General features: G+C 45.7%; 5 protein-coding genes across 10 annotated transcripts in view; 3 read left to right on the top strand and 2 right to left on the bottom strand.

The window, feature by feature from the left end:
- LOC144697178 (uncharacterized) overlaps positions 1-19,957 on the top strand; it is a 685,261-nt gene that overhangs the window by 255,063 nt on the left and 410,241 nt on the right. The gene's annotated exons all lie outside the window — the stretch shown is intronic.
- Positions 1-19,957, bottom strand: part of LOC144697082 (uncharacterized) — a 303,267-nt gene that overhangs the window by 28,865 nt on the left and 254,445 nt on the right. The gene's annotated exons all lie outside the window — the stretch shown is intronic.
- LOC144697280 (uncharacterized) overlaps positions 1-19,957 on the bottom strand; it is a 353,357-nt gene that overhangs the window by 232,349 nt on the left and 101,051 nt on the right. The window lies entirely within an intron of this gene.
- Positions 1-19,957, top strand: part of LOC144697133 (uncharacterized) — a 212,516-nt gene that overhangs the window by 105,489 nt on the left and 87,070 nt on the right. The gene's annotated exons all lie outside the window — the stretch shown is intronic.
- The window catches only part of LOC144697390 (uncharacterized), a 38,864-nt gene that overhangs the window by 4,309 nt on the left and 14,598 nt on the right, over positions 1-19,957 (top strand). Inside the window, exon 2 of one of the 2 annotated variants that reach the window (XM_078569370.1) lies at positions 15,448-15,867. In XM_078569370.1, coding sequence (XP_078425496.1) covers positions 15,448-15,867 — 420 coding nt within the window. Of the gene's footprint in view, positions 1-15,412; positions 15,868-19,957 lie in introns of both variants that reach the window. The other variant, XM_078569369.1, reaches the window with a different exon arrangement.

Below are 19,957 nucleotides of genomic sequence, written 5' to 3'. Positions count from 1 at the left end.
AAAATCCATCACTTTCATACTGTATTCACTGCTGTAAGTAACAAGGTCAAAGAAGCCATTTTAAACTGTTAACATGTGGCTGGATCTTTATATTAAACATTAAAACTGTAAAAACCTAAATGTTTCGATAAACTGCAGAGCAAGCAGAAATTATTTAAACAAAGGAATTCTTTTCTAATTTTTATCAGTTACAGGACACAATATTCTGCCAAAGTCCAGCTCAAGATAAGGCTCATTGATCAATCCGATCAGGATTAGTAAGAAAGAAAGTTATTGTCTTCCACAAACTGTTGTTCTAAACCAGTGTATCTTGTATTAACTAAATCTATTAACTAAAGATTACTGTATTAAGTAGCCACCTGTCAGTAACAGGTGATTGAATAAGTAGTGAGCCTTAATTGAGTTCCGATAATGAATCAGTAGTTACAGTAAAAGACTGAGTTTTATTTGCTGTAAAGATATAAAACCCTAATTGCTTTGTATATCAAGAATGTGCAATGAAGTGAAATGTACTGGCAAGATAGACCTTCAAGCTCTGATAAGGCTCAACATTTGAAACTGTATGAATAAGGAATGGTATAGAATCAGATAAAGGGATAGTATGAAACAGTTCAATTGTATTCCTGTCTAAGATAATGAGAGAAGGTGGTGTAAGTAATTGGGGATCCAATTAATTGAATAACCAAACTGACCAATTGTCATGTTACAACAGGCCCAACTCTGGCGTGAGGTAATGGTCACTTGGGGATAAAAGTAGAGGTTCCGAAGGCCTCCCTTGCTAGCCAAATACACTTTTCTCTTCGAGCAAACTTCCTTTCAAATTTACTATCTAGGGCCTTTCCCTTAATTGGTTAAAGTCTTGTCCGAACCAAAGTGAAATTATTAAATGGCAAGTTGAGGGTAGCTGAAATGAATTAAGTACAATAATGAGATAAGGGAACATGAATCTTAAATGTAAAAATGTGCATTTCTATAGTGCCTTTCATGACCACAATACACCCCAAAGTGCTTTACAGCCAATGAAGTACTTTCGAAGGGCAGACACAGTTGTAATTTAGGAAACGCAGCAGCCAATTTGCACACAGCAAGATCCCACAAACAGCAACGTAAGAATGACCAGATGATGTGTTTTTAGTGATGTTGATTGATAAACATTGGCCAGGACACTGGGGGTAACTCCCCTGCTGAACTTCAACATAGTGGCCCCGGGAAGTTCTAAGTCTACCTGAAGCAGCAGACGGGGCCCTTGGATTAGCATCTCATCCAAAAGACAGCAGCCCTGACAGTACAGCACTCCCTCAGTGCTGGCACGAGGAATGTTAGATGTGATTTTTGTCCTCAGGCCCCTGGACAGGGACTTAAATCAACAACCTTCTGACTCAGAGGTGGGAGTAGTGTGATCCACTGAGCCACAGCTGACACTATGGACAATACAACATTAGAAAGAGAAAGTTACCCTTTGCCTCCAGTGTCTAAATCTAAAAATAAAAACCCCGTCTAAAAAAACATAGAAAGTAGGAGCAGGAGTAGGCCATTCGGCCCTTCGAGCCTGCTCCACCATTCATTATGATCATGGCTGATCATCCAGCTCAATGGCCTGCTCCCGCTTTCTCCCCATATCCTTTGATCCCTTTCTCCCCAAGAGCTATATCTTACTCCTTCTTAAAAACATACAATGTTTTGGTCTCAACTACTTTCTGTGGTAACGAATTTCACAGGCTCACCACTCTCTGGGTGAAGGAATTTCTCCTCATCTCAGTCCTAAATGGTCTACCCCGTATCCTCAGACTGTGACCCCTGGTTCGGGACTCCCCCACCATTAGGAACATCCTTCCTGCATCTACCCTGTCTAGTCCTGTTAGAATTTTATAGGTTTCTATGAGATCCCCCCTCATTCTTCTGAACTCCAGCGAATATAATCCTAATCGACTCAATCTCTCCTCATATGTCAGTCCCGCCATCCCAGGAATCAGTCGGGTAAACCTTCACTGCATTCCCTCTATAGCAAGTACATCCTTCCTCAGATAAGGAGACTAAAACTGCACACGTATATTTGACAGACAAATGTTGAAATGTTGGTTCAGAGCCACTAGTTTCGGATTCCCATTGATCCTCCAGCACCTTTCTGTCTCTCTATTTCCTGTATCAATGACAGCCAGGCGATGGAACTGAGGGCTGAATTTAGCTGAGAATAATGGGGCCTGTGCCCCAGTTGGGAAACTGCCATGGGCGTCGCACTGATAGAGAGACAGGAAGGTGCTGGAGGACTGACTGGGAAATGGGCCTCCAACCAATCAGGGCACGGGAGGGGTGACCGGGGCTAATGGTGACCCGACCCCCGGGGTTCAGTGCCCCTGTGTCCAAAGCGGGGAATCACGAGAACAGGGTACAGAGAAGCTGAAGAGAAAGCATTTGGGTCCAGAACATTGTGTACATCCTTTTGCTCTGGTCGTCTTTGATCCTCAAGTCATTTTCTGGTTTTATTTAACCATGTTCTGTTTCGTTAATAAATGTCTATCAGTAAAAATACTTGATTTTTTCTGGATGTTTCATGATTAGATTTGTGCAATTTAGGGTAAGTGGGTGAGAGGGGTTGGCAGGCTCTTTAACAGAAAGTTATCTCTAAGGTAATTGGCAAAGGAGCCAGAGGGGGAGATGAGATTTTATTTTTTGACACAGCGAGTTGTTCTGATCGGCCTGAAAGCAGATTCAATAGTATCTTTCCAAAGGGTAAATACTTGAAAGGGAATAATTTTGCAGGGCTGTGGGGAAAGAGCAGAGCAGTTGGATGAATCAGAGAGTCCTTTCAAAGAGATGGCAGGCCACAATGGGAATTCCAGACATTATTGACATCACTGTACATATTGCGGACACACACTTATTTATCTGTGATCACAGAATCTCACAGCATGGACAGAGGCCATTCGGCCCATCGTGCCTGTGCTGACTCTTTGAAAGAGCTACTCAATTATTCCCACTATCCTGCCCTTTCCCCATGAGCCCTGCAAACTAATACCCATCCAGGATTTATCCAATTCCCTTTGTTGAATCTGTTTCCACCAGCCTTTCAGGCAGTGCATTCCGGATCACAACACCTCACTGTGTAAAGATTTATCTTCCTCATTTCCCCTCTGGCTTTTATGTCAATCACCTTCTATCTGTGACCTCTGGTTAACAACCCTTTTGTCAGTGGAAACAATTTCTCTTTATTGCCTTGATGTAAACCATTGATGATCTTGAACACCTGTGTCAAATCTCCTCTCCTTCACTGCTCTAAGGAGAACAACCCCGGCCTCTCCAGTGTGTTCACTCATTCCTGTCCCCGTACTAAATCCCTGCACCTTTTCTAAGGCCTTGACATCCTTCCTGAACTGTGAGGCCCATATATGGAGTTCATTTCTAGAGAAATTGTATTGAAAAGCAGAGATGTCAGGTTAAACTTGAATCGAGCCTTGGTTAGACCACAGTTGCAATAATGTGGACAGTTCTGGGTCTCCGTAATTATAAAAAGGTTAGAGAGGACCTGGAGAAGGTGGAAGAAAGATTCCCAAGGATGATCCCAGAACTGAGAGTGTTTAACTTTCAGGCAAGGCTGGACAGTCTGGAGCTTTTTTCTCTACAAAGGAGATGAATGAGGACTTTAGGATTATGAAGGGGTTTGACAGGGTTGGTGTAGATAGATTTACACCTGTGGGGTGAGACCATTACTGGAGGCCATAAATGTAAGATAGTCACTGATAAATTCATTCGGGAATTCAGGGGGAATGTCTTGGGCAGGATTTCTCAGGTGGCCCCACCACCCCTTCGGAAAAGTCATTAGGGATCACATTCCAGCCGATGTCGGCAGCCCCGGAGGCATTACACTCAGTGGAGTGTTCATCAGCTGAAGGTGGGACTTCCCCCATCCCCACCCCTCACTCAGGAGGAAGTCCTGCTACTGCGACCTGTGGCCACTGCTGGGACTACAGGCAGTGCCCAGATTCCCAATGCCTGGAGCCTTGGACCAGGTAAACGTGGGGGTCTCCCAGCGGGGAAACAAGATCAGCACACAAGGGAGCAAGGAACAGAAGGTTCTGAAGTAGAATTGAAGGAAGCTCATGTGGGGAACAAACACTGACACAGACCAAAACACCTCGAAATACTCGGCAACCAAAGGACTTGTGAAACTGAAAGAAATTAATATTAGTAAAGAGGCAGTACTTGAAAAGTGAACTGGACTGAACGTTGATAAATCCCCTGGACCAGATGAGCTACATCCCAGAGTGCTGAAGGAGGTGGCGAGAGAGATAGAGGGTGCACTGGTGATTATCTTTTAAAATTCTACAGATCCTGGAAAGGTTCCTGTGGACAGGAAAGTCGCAAAGATAATCCCACTATTTCAGAAAAGAGGGAGAAGGAGGATGGAGAACTACAGACCTGTTAGTTTGACGTCAGTCATAGAGAAAATGTTTTAATCTATTCTGAAGGAGGTGATAACTGGACACTTCTGTGGTAATGATCAAATTGGATCAACATGGATTTGTGAACGGGAAATCATGTTTGACAAACTTATTGAGAGTCTTTTGAGGGTGTTCCTGGTAGAACAAATAAAGGAGAACCAGTGGATGTGGCATATTTGGATTTCCAGGAGGCTTTTGATAAGGTCCCACACAAGAGGTTAGTAAAAACAATTAGAGCACATGGGATTGGGGGAAATATACTAGTGTGGATTGAGAATTGGTTAACAGACAGAATGCAGAGAGGAGCAATAAATGGATCATTCTCAGGGTGGCAGGCTGTTACTAGTGGGGCATGGCAAGGATCAGTGCTGGGTCCACTGCTGTTCACAATCTGTGAATGATTTAGATGTGGAGACCAATTGTAATATTTCTAAATCTGCTGACGACACAAAACTAGGCAGGAATGTGAGTTGTGAGGAGGATGCAACGAGGCTTCAAGAGGAGTTGGACCAGCTAAGTGAATGGGCAAGAACATGGCAGATGGAAAATAATGTGAATAAGTGTGAAGTTATACAGCTTGGTGGAAAAAACAGAAAGACAGAATGTTTCTGAAATAGTGAGAGGTTGGGAAGTGTCGATGTCCAAAGGGAGCTGGGTGTCCTTGTTCATGAGTCTCTAAAGGCTAGCATGTGGGTGCAACAATCAATAAGAAAGGCAAATGGTATGTTGGCCTTCATTTCTTTTTATTCATTTACAGGATCTGGGCTAGGCCAGCATTTATTGCCCATCCCTAATTGCCCTTGAGAAGTGGTGGTGAGCTGTGTTCTTGAACTGCTGCAGTCCATGTGGTGTAGGTACATCCATATTGCTGTTAGGGAGGGAGTTCCAGGATTTTGACCCAGCGACAGTGAAGGAACGGTGATATATTTCCAAGTCAGGATGGTGAGTGGCTTAGAGGGGATCTTCCAGGTGGTGGTGTTCCCATCTATCTGCTGCCCTTGTGCTTCTAGATGGTAGTGGTCGTGGGTTTGGAAGGTGCTGTCGAAGGAGCCTTGGTGAGTTCCTGCAGTGCATCTTGCAGATGGTGCACACTGCAGCTACTGTGTGTTGGTGATTGCACAGGGAGTGTACGTTTGTTGAAGGGGTGCCAATCAAGGGGGCTGCTTTGTCCTGGATGGTGTCGAACTTCTTGAATGTTTTGGGAGCTGCACTCATCCAGGCAAGTGGAGAGTATTCCATCACACTCCTGACTTATGCCTTGTAGATGTTGGGCAGGCTTTGGGCCGTCAGGAGGTGAGTTACTTGTTGCAGGATTCCTAGCCTCTGACCTGCTCTTGTTGCCACAGTATTTATATGGCTGGCCCAGTTCAGTTTCTGGTCAATGGTGACCCCCAAGATGTTAATAATGGGTAATGCCACTGAATGTCATGGGGAGATGGTTAGATTCTCTCTTGTTGGAGATGGTCATTGCCTGGCACTTGTGCGGCATGAATGTTACTTTCCATTTGTCAGCCCAAGCCTGGATATTGTCCAGGTCTTGCTGCATTTGGACATGGATTGCTTCAGTATCTGAGGAGTCGCGAATGGTGCTGAACATTGTGCAATCATCGACGAACATCCCCACTTCTGACCTTATGATGGAAGAAAGATCATTGATGAAGCAGCTGAAGATGGTTGGGCTGAGGACACTACCCTGAGGAGCTCCTGAAGTGATGTCCCGAGGCTGAGATGGCTGACCTCCAACAACCACAACCATCTTCCTTTCTGCTAGGTATGACTACAACTAGCGGAGAGTTTTCTCCCTGATTCCCATTGAGTCCAGTTTTACCAGGGTTCCTTGATCCCAGACTCAGTCAAATGCATCCTTGATATCAAGGGTGGTCATTCTCACCTCTCCTCATTGCAAGGGGATTTGAGTACAGGAATAAAGATGTCTTGCTGCAGTTGTATGGAGCCTTGGTGAGACCTCGCCTGGAGTATTGTGTACAGTTTTGGTCTCTTTATCTAAGGAAGGATATATTTGCCATAGAGGGAGTGCAACAGAGGTTCACTAGATTCATCCCTGGGATGGTGGGATTGTCTAATGAGGAGAGATTGAGGAAACTGGGCCTGTATTCTATAGATTTGAAGAATGAGAGGTGATCTCATTGAAACCTACAAAATTTTTTACAGGGCGTGACAGGGTGGATGTAGATAGGATGTTTCCCCTGCCTGGTGAGTCTGGAACCAGGGGACATAATCTCAGGATAAGGGGTAGGCCATTTAAAACCGAGATGAGGAAGAATTTCTTCACTCAGAGGGTGGTGGACCTTTGGCATTCTCCACCCAGAGGTCTGTGGAAGTTCAATCATTGAACATGTTCAAGAGAGAAATGGATAGATTTCTAGAAACCAATGATATCAAGGGATATGGAAATAGTGCAGGAAAGCGGCTTGAGGTAGATGATCAGCCATAACCTAATTGAATGGCAGAGCAGGCTCGATGGGCTGAATGGCCTACCTCTGTCCCTATGTTCCTGGCAGCCTTATGGTGAAGGAAGAAACTGGAGCCAATTTATACTTGGTTTAAATTTATTCACAGAATGAAACATTACAGGTATATACCTCCTGACTCCAATCCACTCCATGTCAGTTAAGTGTCTCTTTTTCTCTTTTGAGGAAAAAAACAACTAATTAGCACAAAGAGTGAATGAACAAATTAACCAAATTGTTTCCCCATGATAACAAATAAAATGAGAACCAAATGGCAAATCAACAAAAAAGCCAAATTAGCAAATTAAAGGGGGGAGTCCCTTAAAGGGACACTGTGACTAAAATCAAAATCTCAAAGGAAACTTGTCTAATTCAAATCAAAATGTGGTTCTGGGGGGCGGTAATGATGCATCCCAGCCCCCGCGGTGCCCACCGGTCACAGAAGGCCTCCAACGTGGCAGCGGACACCACGCACTCCCTCTCCAGGGACACCCGGCTGTTAACATAGCCGGGGAAGAGGGACAGACAGTCGGGCTGGACGACCCCCTTGACCACCCGCTGCAGGGACCTGTTAATGGCCAACTTGACCAGGCCCAGGAGCAGGCTTACAAGGAGGTCCTCCTCCCTCTCACCCTCCCCACTCTGCACCAGGTGCCCAAAGATCAGGAGTGTGGGGCTGAAGTGCAACGAAAAATTAAGAAAAAGCTCCTCAAGAAAACTGAACAGGGGCTGTAATAATCTACTACAACTAACACAGATGTGGTCTACGGGCTCCACCAAGCTGTAAAAAACGCAGGCATCTTGGGAGTCTGAGAACCACCTTAACCTAAGGTTGCCTGGGACTGCTGCGTGCAACACCCTCCATCCCAGGTCCCCAATGGAAAGGGGAAGGACCCCACGTAGAGAACCCCCCACCCTGGGGACCTCCGCCCCCAAATGGTAAGAGAGCACACCAAGGCGTGTCTGGCCGGTGGGCAAAGACAAGGAGGTGAAGGGTGTGCAGCAGCAGCCCAGACAGGAAACCCCTCCGTGCCGAGCTAAAAGGCACGGAGTGCATTTCCACGAGGCAGCTCAGGCTGTGGGGCCCAGGCTCCCAAGGGAGGGTTCGGGGCTTGGGGCCAATGTGGAATTGTGTCCGAGTAGGGGTACGTTCAGACGGGAACCACCGAGCACCTGAGTGTCCTCTAACCCACGTGTGCCATCGGGGCTGAACACCACTGTTTGAAGCTGCTGGATGACATCGGCCGCGAGCTGGACACCCACTGAAACGCGATGCACCAGTTCAAAGGAGGTCATCCAGCCCACTCCTCCCCCACCCAGCAAATAGATGGGGGGAGGGTTCTGGAGAGGGGACACATCGGCTTACGAAGCTAAAGGATATGGCAGCATTACAGGGCAGCTATTTAGGTAATGATTCCCAAAGTGAGACAGGAAGGGACAGAGTGTACAAACATAAAAAACAGCAGCAAATATGGTCAAAGGGGGAAAAAACAGTAAAAAGGCAAAATTAATGGCTCTTTACTTAAGTGCACGTAGTGTTCAGAACAAGATAAATGAATTAACGGCACATATAGAGGTTAATGAGTATGATCCTATAGCCATTGCAGAGACATGTTTACAAGGAGATCAAAGCTGGGAAGTAAATATTCAGGGGTATGTTACTTTTCGAAAGGACAGGCAGGAAGGAAAGGGTGGTGGGGTAGCTTTGTACAAGAGTGAATAAGTACAAGACCAAGAAATGATCTCGGATTTTAAGTTGTAAAATCCATATGGGTGGAGGTAAGAAATAGCAAAGGGAAGAAGACACTGGTGGGAGTGGTCTATAGTCCCCCTAACAGTAGCCATGCTGTAGGGTTGAGAATAAATCAGGAGATAATGAAGGCATGTAAAAAAGGCAGTACATTAATCATGGGTGACTTTAATCTTCATGTAGATTGGGAAAATCAAATTGGCCGAGGTAGCCACGAGCAAGAATTTCGTCAGGACAGTTTCCTAGAACAATATGTTGTGAATCCAACGAGGGATCAGGCTATTTTGGATGTAGTAATGGGTAATGAGGCAGGTTTAATAAATGATCTCAGAATAAAAGATCCCCTCGGAAACAATGACGATAACATGGTAGAATTTAGCATTCAGTTTGAGAGTGAGAAACTTGGGTCGGAAACAACTGTGCTAAACTTAAATAAGGGAATTACAAAGGAATGAGGGCAGAGTTGGCTGGAGTGGACTGGGGAAGGAGTTTAGCAGAAAAGATGGTTGATGAACAATGGCAGACGTTTAAGAAAATAGTTCATGACTCACAACAAAGATACATCCCAGTGAGGAAGAAGGATTCTAGGAAGGGGATAAACCAACCATGGTTAACCAAGGTAGTTCATGGTAGTATCAATTTGAAAGAAAAAATGTACAATGTGGCAAAGATTAGTGGTAAGCCAGAAGACTGGGAAAGTTTTAAAAACCAACAAAAGATTACCAAAAAAAAGAGGGAGAAAATAAATTTTGTGGGTAAACTAGCAAGTAACATAAAGATGGACAGTAAGAGCTTCTTTAAATATATAAAAAGGAAGAGAGAGGGAAAAGTGAACAGAGGCCCTTTAGAGAATGAGGCTGCGGAAATAATAATGGGGAACCAGGAAATGGCAGAGGATTTGAAATCATACTTTGCCTCTGTCTTCACGGTAGAAGACACTAATAGCATTCCAAAAATACTAAATCATCAACGGGCAAAGCCAGTGTGGGGAGGGGGGGCAGTGTTGGGGGGGAAATAAATTCAAAACCTATCACTAGAGAAAAAGCACTAGGGGAACTAATGGGGCTAAAGGCCGATAAGTCCCCTGGACCTGATGGGTTGCATCCTAGGAATTAAAGGAAGTCGCTACAGAGATAGTGGATGCAGTGGTAGTGATCTTCCAAGAGTTCTCAGATTCTGGGAAAGTCCCAAAGGATTAGAAAATTGACAATGTCCTTATTCAAAATGGGAGGGAGACAAAAAAAAGGTAACTATTTGCTTAACATCTGTCATTGGGAAAATATTAGAGTCTATTATAAAGGATATAATAGCAGAGTATTTAGAAATACATTATATAATCAAGCAGAGTCAGCATGGCTTCATGAAGGGGAAATCATGCCTGACAAATTTATTTGAATTCTTTGAAGAGCTAACAAGCAGGATAGATAAAGGGGAGCCAGTAGATGTAATATATTTGGATTTCCAAAAGGTATTTGATAAGGTACCGCACATAAGGCTAATTAATAAGATAAGAGCCCATGGTGTTGGCATGGATAGAGGATTGGGCAACTAATAGAAGACAGAGAGTTGGGGGGCATTTTCAGGATGGCAACTTGTAACTAATGGGGCGCCAAAGGGATTGGTGCCACAATTATTTACAACATATATTAATGAGTTGGATGAGGGAAGTGAATGTACTATCGCCAAGTTTACAAACGACACAAAAATAGGTGGGAAGGCAATTGGTGAGGATGACACAAAGAGTCTACAGAGGGATATAGACAGGTTAGGTGAGTGGGCAAAAACTTGGCAGATGGAATATAATGTGGGGAAATGCAAGGTTATACACTTTGGCAGGAAGAATAGAGGAGTTGAATATTATTTAAATGTAGAAAGACAACAGAAAGTTGCAGCACAGAGGGATTTGGGGGTCCTCATGCATGAATCACAAAAAGCTTACATAAAAGATCAACAGGTAATAGGGAAGGCAAATGGAATGTTGGCCTTTATTTCAAAGGGAATGGAGTATAAAAATAGGGAAGTCTTGCTAAAACTATACAAGGCACTAGTTAGACCACACCAAGAATACTGTGAACAGTTTTGGTCCCCTTATCTAAGGAAAGATATACTGGCATGGGATTCAGTCCAGAGAATCGCTAGGTTAATCCCTGGAATGGAGGGATTTTCTTATGAGGAGAGGTTGAGTTGGTTGGGCCTGTACTCACTGGAGTTTAGAAGAATGAGAGGTGACCTTATTGAAACATATAAGATTCTTAGGGGGCTTGACAGGGTAGATGCTGAGAGGTTGTTTCCCTTTGCGGGAGAGTCTAGGACTAGAGGGCACAATCTCAGAGGAAGGGGTCGTCCATTTAAGACAGAGATGAGGAGGAATTTCTTCTCTCAGAGGGTAGTCAATCTGTGGAATTCTTTACCACAGAGGGCTGTAGCGGCTGGGTCATTAAGTATATTCAATGCTGAGATAGACAGATTTTTAATCAGTAAGGGAATCAAGGGTTATGGGGGAAAAGACAGGAAAGTGCAGTTGAGGATTATCAGATCAGCCATGATCTCATTGAAATGCGGAGCAGACCCGATGGGCCGAATGGCCGACTTCTGCTCCTCCGTCTTATGGATCTCCAATTAGTGTGGCTTTATACTCTTTTGATTAAACCAATTAAACTAAATTAACAAATCAGGAACAAAGTGAAAAGCAGCCCCTTAAAGGGATAGTGCAAAAAGAAAAACTAATCTTAAAGGAAACTTACAACCTCAAATTAAAATGCGATTCGAGAGGTCAATAAAGCACCCCAGTCCCCACTGTGCCCACTGGGCACGGAAGGCCTCGATGGTGCCGGCAAACACCACGTCTCCCTCTCCAGGGACACCCGGCCGTGAAAAAGGGGCAGACAGGCCGGACGACCCCCTCGTTCGCCCGCTGCCTGGACCTGTTGATGGCCACCTTGGCCAGGCCCAGCAGCAGGCTTATGAGGAGGTCCTCCTCCCTCCTCACACCGACCCCCCCAAACTGCATGAGTGTCGCTTTATATGTGCTCAAGTAAGCATCTAATCAATGCCCTCCACCTGTATATGCTTAATCTCAGTTGATACAATTAACACCCACAGTCTGAACATAAGGCTCTCTAATCGGGGTGACTGCCAGGGTGTGTCAGTCGATTGGATGACTCTGTGAATCCCTTTCCACACTCACAGCAGGTGAACGGCCTCTCTCATCCATGTATACTTGCCTGTGCTTCTGCAACCTGGATGAATCTGCGAATCCCTTCCTAAACTCAGAGCAGGTGAACGGCCTCTCCCTGGTGTGTAGTGGCTCGTGTCTCTGCAGGTTGGATGAAAGAGTGAATCCCTTCCCACACACGGAGCAGGGGAACGGCCTCTCCCCCGTGTCAACTCGCTCATGTCTCCCGAGGCTGGAGAAATCCCCAAATCCCTTCCCACACTTGGAGCAGGTGAACGGCCTTTCTCCACTGTGAACTCGCTGGTGTGTCAGCAGATTTGTTGACCGTGTAAATCGTTTTCCACACACGGAGCAGGAGAATGATCTCTCTCCGGTATGAACCGCCTGGTGTTGCAGCGGGGTTGATAACTGAGTGAATCCCATCCCACACAAGGAACAGGTGAATGGTCTCTCCCCAGTGTGAACTCTCTCGTGCACCAGCAGGTTGGATGAATGACTGAATCCCTTCCCACACTCAGAGCAGGTGAACGGCCTCTCCCAGGTGTGAACTCGCTGATGTGTCTGGAGGTGAGATGGCTGAGTGAATCCCTTCCCACACTCAGAGCAGGTGAATGGCATCTTCCCAGCGTGAACTCGCTGGTGGTTCTGCAGGGCAGATGAATTAGTGAATCCCTTCCCACACTCAGAGCAGGTGAACAGCTTCTCCCTGGCATGTATTCGCTGGTGTCTCCACAGGTTGGATGAAAGAGTGAATCCCTTTCCACAAAGGAAATATTGGAATGACCTCACCCCACTATGAACTCGCTGGTGTCTCACGAGGCTGGATGAATCGCCGAATCCCTTCCCACACACAGAGCAGGTGAATGGCCTTTCCCTGGTGTGAACTCGCTGGTGTGTCAGCAGACTGGATGATCTAGTAAATCCCTTACCACATTCAGAGCAGGTGAATGGTCTCCCTCCAGTGTGAACTGCCTAGTGTCGCAGCAGGGTTGATAACTGAGTGAATCCCTTCCCACAAATGGAGCAGGTGAATGGCCCCTCCCCGGTATGAACCTGCTCGTGTGCCAGCAAGTTGGATGAGTGAGTGAACGACCTCTCCCCGTGTGACTGCGTCGATGTTTTTCGAGTTCAGATGGGGCTTTGAATCCCTTCCCACAATCCCCACATTTCCAGGGTTTCTCCATGGTGCGCGTGTCCTTGTGTCTCTTTAGGTTCTACAATCAAATGAAGCCTCGTCCACACCAGAACATGTGCACGGTCTCTCCTCAATGTGGATGGTGATGTTTTTTCAGGCTGTGTAGCTGGTTAAAGCTCTTTCCACAGTCAGTGCACTGAAAACACTCACTCAGGTGTCACAATGTCTTTAAGAGAGAGAGAGGCCCGGGCCAACCTTTCCAGAGTCTGCACCCTCCCTGGATTCACTTCCTTTCCCTTCAGTTCCTGCAAGTCAACAGTTTCCCCCCAGAATGAGAAAAGAAATGGAAAGGGGGAAACATTGATTTCCTCACAGATGTTGCCCAGAGGAGGTAGTTTTAGTCTGAAGCTCATTGTCCAACTTCCGCGTTGTGACGTCCACAATGGAACCCTGCCTGAATCAGCCAATCGGAATCACTCTGCTCCGCGGTGTCGTCCTCGGGTTCCAGTCTGCAGGCCAGACGCGCCGACAAGGCAGCCCCGCCCCCACCCATTGTTCCCCCTCCACCTCCTCGAGCCAAGGTTTCCTGGCAACCGGCTGACGGCCCCGGCCAGAGCGAGAAGCCGCTCGGAGAACTCGGGAGAGGGGAAGCTGCGCATGGGCGGGGAGAGCCCGTCCTTTCCCTTCATGCTGAGGAGTTGACCAATGGGGAAAGTTGGAGGACCAGAAGGACTCTGGTCCTCCAGCCAATCAGAGCGCGGGTTTTGTGAAAATCAAGATTGAGCTTCACACAGACCAAAACTTCCACCTGTGTCCAACACCTGTGAGTAAAACACTTTCTTTTCTCCCCTTTCAATTTCTTTTCTCATTCTGGGGGTAATTGTTAATATGCAGCAACTGAAGGGAAAGGAAGTGAATCAATTTAAAGGAGAATCAGTATTAGTTTGGAAAATGTTTCTGAATTTTTTAGACCCCAAGTGGATCAATGTTGGGTCCCTGGTATCTGCCCGGGTGGGGGGAGGGGCACCAGACCTGGCCTCAGTGTCACAGGAGGCAAAGCTGAGGTTCCTGCTCCTCACAGTGATCCCCTGGCTGGGAGGGAGCCTGGGGTCTTATTCATCAAGAATGTGCCCCACTCATGTCAATCCCGGAGGGTCATTCGGGAAATGGTGTAGCCAACATGCAGCCAGTGCCAGGGTGTGAAGGGTAGACACTGAGAGTCTGTTTCCCCCTGGCTGGGGAATCTAGAACACGGGGGCACAGTCTCAGGATAAGGGGATGATCATTTCAGACTGAGATGAGGAGGAATCTCTTCACTCAGAGGCTTGTGAATCTTTGGAATTCTCTTATCCATCTGGTTCACCAATGCCTTTCAGGGAAGGAAATCTGCCGCCCTTACCTGGTCTGACCTACATGTGAATCTGGACCCACGGTGATGTGGACGACCCTTAAGTACCCTCAGAAATGGCCAAGCAAGACACTCAGTTGGACCAAACCACGACAGAAAAGTCGCACCTGATGGACTGCAGAGGCTCACAAGGTGGCTCAGCCCCAACTTCTCAAGGGCAACTAGGGAAGGGCAACAACTATTGGCCTTGCCAGCCACGCCAACATTACATGAAAGGATAATAAAAATCCCAGAGTGTTGTGGGTGCCCAGTCACTGAGTATATTCAAGCAAGAGAATGATAGGTTTTTGAATATTATCGGATGAACGGATTTGGGGACAGTGCAGGTCAGGCATGATCATACTTAATGACAGAATAGGCTCAAGGGGCTGAATGGCTTCCTCCTGCTCCCGTTTCTTATGTTCTTATGTTACCAGGATCATCAGGAGAGAATGGGAATAATTAACACATTGAGTAATCATTGAGGACAGAAGGAGGGAGGGCAGTGAGTGTGGGTGGGTGGGTGGGGAAGATTTACAGATGAGATGGGCGAACAATTGAATCCAATCAAGAATTATCTGTTCTGAATTTCTATTCTGTACTCACAGTGATGACTTTTATAAACTCCTTTTACAGGACATTAGAAGGGGGGGATTTACAGACAGAAATTTCAAATGAAATGTGACATCAGGATCTGATAGAATCACTTGATTCATCAGGAGCTGAATATGATCGGCCTTTGAATCTAGAAGGAGAAATGTTTGTCTGTTCCGTCTCCTTCAAAAGATTTTAAACATAAGTGTCACTGGAAAAGCACCGAGACACACACACCCAAGTGAGAGTATTCCAGTTCACTGACTGTGGAAAGAGCTTTAACCAGTTACACAGACTGAAAAACATCACACGTTCACAGCGAGGCAAGACCGTACACGCGTTCTCTGTGAGGACGAGGCTCAAACTGATCATCGAATCTGGAGAGACACAAGGACACCCGCACCATGGAGAAACCGTGGAAATGTGGGGACTGTGGGAAGGGATTCAAAGTCCTATCTGAGCTGGAAACTCATCTGCGCATTCACACTGGGGAGAGGCCGTTCACCTGCTCTGGGTGTGGGAAAGGATTCACTAATTTATCCAACCTCCTGGCACACCAGCGAGTTCACATGGGGGAGAGGCTGTTCACCTGCTCTGAGTGTGGGAAGGGATTCAGTGATTCATCCACCCTACGAACACATCAGCGAGTTCACACTGGGGAGAAGCCTTTCACCTGCTCTGAGTGTAGAAAGGAATTCACTCAGTTATCCAACCTGCGGAAGCACCGGCGAGTTCACACTGGGGAGAGGCCGTACACCTACTCTGAGTGTGGGAAGGGATTCACTCAGTTATCCAACTTTCTAACACACAAGCGAATTCACACTGGGGAGAGGCCATTCTCCTGCTCTGACTGTGGGAAGGGATTCAGTGATGTATCCAACCTGCTGGCACATGAGCGATTTCACACTGGGGAGAGGCCATTCACCTGCCGTGTGTGTGGGAAGAGATTCACTCAGTCATGCCACCTGCTGAGACACCAGCAAGTTCACAAGTGATTCCAGGGGTTGGATTCTGCTGTTATTGCTGCTGTTAATCACATCCAGGACTGAACCATGTTCATTCTGACACTTGGTGAAGTGGGAAGGTCAGAGGGTTTCTTTCTGCTGGACTGGCCAGTCTCACGACTTTGCTTCCAGTCGGCTGATGCTCTTTGAGCCTGGGAGTGCACATTTCCACTGAAATAATCCCAAAAGCTGATGAAGGATGTTTATTTTATCCTGGATAGTAAATAGTCTTTTTCCTACCACTACAGGTAGATTTGAAATAAATACATTTGTGAGAAATGAGACATTGAATGAATGATACTTCTCAGCACAGGTAAAGAACTCTGACAGAATTTTTATAACATAACTCTGAATTGAAAAAACACATAAATAGTCTCTAGAAACAGGCTCAGGGTCGATGAGATGATAGTGTAGTGGTAATGTCACTGGATCCGGAGGCCCGGCCTAATGCTCTCAATCTCACTGTGGCCCGTTATGTGAATTTGATTAATTATATTTGGAATATCAAACTAGTCTCAGTCATGGTGACCATGAAAGTATCATTGATTGTTGTAAAAACCTATCTGGTTCACTAATGTCCTTTAGGGAAGGAAATCTGCCGTCCTTATGTGGTCTGGTCTGTCTGTGACAACAGAGCCACAACAATGTGGTTGACCCTTTATTGCCCTCTGCAATGCTGTGGCAAGACCTCAGTCCAGGAGGTATTAGGAATGAACAACAAATGCTGTCTTTGTCAGCGACACCCACATCCCATGAAGGAATTTTTAACAAGTCCCTGGAAATGTCGAGATCTCCTGTTTCAGGTTTCCATGTCGACATTCCTCAGTGGATAGGACAGCGTCTTGTTGCCTCTTCTCTGAACAAGTGCCTGGGAAGAGCTAACAAATGACTCTCAGCAGGAGATAAACTCCAAGTGTTGCTGAAAAGAGAGACATGTCGAAGCTTTTCGTCTGGCACTCAGCAACATTTGAGCAGCAGCTGAAGCTCGCTGTTTCATGCTGCTGCTGTGCAGTAGCAACACGAGTGGTATTCCCCACTAACAAGATGCTGCCGCCAAGCCAAAAAGTCATTCTGCCTATCAGACAAATGTGTAATGTGGGACATGAATTTTAGTGCCAGTGTGATGCTAGTGTTAGGAAATAGGGATAGGTTAAGGAAATTATATTTGTATTTGTGGGTGTTAGGAATGAGTTTTAGCTTTAATGTTTAAGTTTGATTTGTATTTCTGTATCTGCGTATTAAAAAAGGTCAAATTGAGTTTTAGCTTCACTCTAAAAGATGCCTGCATTTTTAATGAGTTTTGTGACTCCTAAAGAGAAGTTAAGCAAACACAAGAGTAGAAAAAACAGTGCTTTTGCCTAGCAACAGGGGCCCAGAGAGACATGTCCCTCCCACAGACACACAGAAAATTTAAAGAAACAGCAGTTTATTTTGAAAGCTGTTGGAGTTCAGCTGGTTTTGAAGATAGCTGCCAGAGAAGCAGCCTAGAAGGGCTCAGACAGCCAGTCCCAGGCTAAGGAAAAGACCCCAAAATCTAAGGGAGTGAAACAGGGGGAAGTCCCAATCAGTCCTTCCAGTCAAAAGAAGGACAGGAACCTTGAAAACATCCTGTTAAGAGTGAGGGGCAGAGAGCTTCATTTTAAAGGTCCAGGCACTTTCTCCAGTGCCTCTATTTCTGAAAAACGAGACATGCTGTCGAAGCTTTTTGTCTTGGAGTCATCAGGACAAATTCACAGGAGTTACAATTGTAAGTGCAGAACAATTTATACTGCATGAGAAGAGATTGCTGACTAGTTGGCAAGTGGGCTGTGATTGGCAGCAGTGTTGCCATGGAAAATGCACCAGGGAACAGTTCACTGCCACACTTTTGTTTAAATTCAAACCAGGCAAATCAACTCTGATTGGTCAAGGTATAGCCATGGCTAATGAACCAGGGAATATCTATCCCCAAGCTTTTGTTTAGTTGAAAAAGGTACAATGCTCCTTCTGTCTGCAAATGACAGGGCCCTGTGTGTAAAAATGTGTAGCTTCTCGCACGAGTAAGTGAGTCACACTGCGAGACCAGCTGATAATCTTAAATTGGCTATCAGTGTAATTCTTAGCACAATCAGGATTATTTAGCAAGTGCTGTCCAATCACAGAATCACATATCTCATGTTGGACACTATGTTTTGAGATTTGCAAGCACGGGCTAGTTGGGTACAGTCAGTACTTTACCTGTTGTGAACAGCTGAAGGGACATGCTGTTTGATACGACCCGCCAGTTGGGACTTACGACCTACATACCTGGCATCGCACTGGCACTGAAATTCATATCCCACGTCACTCACTTGTGTGACAGGCAGAATGTCTTTTTGCCTTGACAGCAGTATCCTGTTAGTGAGAAAGACCATTCACGTTGCTACTGAATAGTTCTGTCCCACCAAATGACGATTTGTTCCTATTTCCTTTTACTATATGGAGGTCACAAATGTTAACAGTACACCCAGTGGCATCGAAGTATGGAACGAATCAGGTGAAGCATAACTTCCCTGCTTTTCAAATCTTTCCTTTTCAAAATGAACACTTTTACGGACACCTCACTCACTGAAGCTAATAACGAAAACCCCAGTATAAATGACATGTTTTTAACTGAAAAATGTTGAAGTTTTGGTTTCAAGCCACAAGTTTCAACTTCCCATTTGAGCCTCCAGCACCTTTCTGTCTCTCTATTGTTTATGTCAATGACAGCCAGGCGATGGGGCTGAGTGCTGAATTTAGCTGAGAATAACGGGACCTGTGCCCCAGTTGGGAAACTGCCATGGGCGTCGCATCGATAGAGAGACAGGAAGGTGCTGGAGGACTGACTGGGAAATGGGCCTCCAACCAATCAGGACACAGGAGGGGGTGACCAGGGCTGATGGTGACCCGACCTCCGGGGTTCAGTGCCCCTGTGTCCAAAGCGGAGAGTCACGGGAACAGGGTACAGAGGAGCCAAAGAGAAACCATTTAGGTCCAGAACATCGTGCACATCCTTTTACTCTGGTTGTCTTTCATCCTCAAGTAATTTTCTGTTTGTTTTTTTAACCATGTTCAATTTTGTTAATATACTTTTATCAGTAAAAATATTTGATTTTTCTGGGCTTTTCATGATTAGATTTCTGTACTTGAAGGAAGTGGGTGAGAGGGGTTGGCAGGCTCTTTAACAGAAAGTGAGTCCCTCTAAGGTAATTGGCAAAGGAGCCAGAGGGAGAGATGAGATTTTATTTTTGACACAGCGATGATAGGAAATGGGGGTCAGGGAGTCAATTAACCCTTTATCCCCTTTTCCAAACTCCGAAATGATTCACAGTGATAACCCTTACTGGTGGCAGTGGTTAGATTTTATTCAGTATAAATAAGACCTGACACATGCTCATGTCTGAGCAGTAGTATCAAAGTGCAGCAGCATTACCATTACACTCTGGGTAGAAGCACCATCTCCACGTAAATGCTCCCTGCTCTGCCCCAGATGCCATGGCACCAGTCAATGCAATATGTAAAACCTCTACAAATCTCTGTGCTCGGAGAATCCCTTCTGATATTTTTTTACATCACAAAGTCTATGGAGACTGATTTAACCCAATCATTGCTGAGCTAACATTTGAACGGACCAATTAAAAAACCTGTCATTGAACCATCTGTACCTGCCCAAGCCACGTCAAACTCTCAAACAATTGGCTTCCCACACTCCGTCCCCAGTACAGGGAGTCAGCATTCCCATGCCAAACAGTGAAAACATGGTGGCCTTGACACCCAGGTGTCGTCTAGGATTCAAGGTACTCTTGTTTTTTTCTGTCCTCTGGGAGCTGTTTGTTTCTCAGTTCCCACATAGCAAGTCGTCTGTTCTCAGTTCTGCCAGATTTCTGCTGAAGTTTGGCCCCTTTTACATCTTACGGTTTTCAAATGTGATTTTCCTTAAAAAAAAAGGTTCAGAGGCAAATGATAGAAATATCTCCCAGAGAAATCTATCAACTTATTCAT

Source organism: Cetorhinus maximus, chromosome 23 (genome assembly GCF_964194155.1).
Source record: "Cetorhinus maximus chromosome 23, sCetMax3.hap1.1, whole genome shotgun sequence".
NCBI lineage: Eukaryota > Metazoa > Chordata > Chondrichthyes > Lamniformes > Cetorhinidae > Cetorhinus > Cetorhinus maximus.
This window is presented reverse-complemented; position numbering and strand designations above follow the sequence as displayed.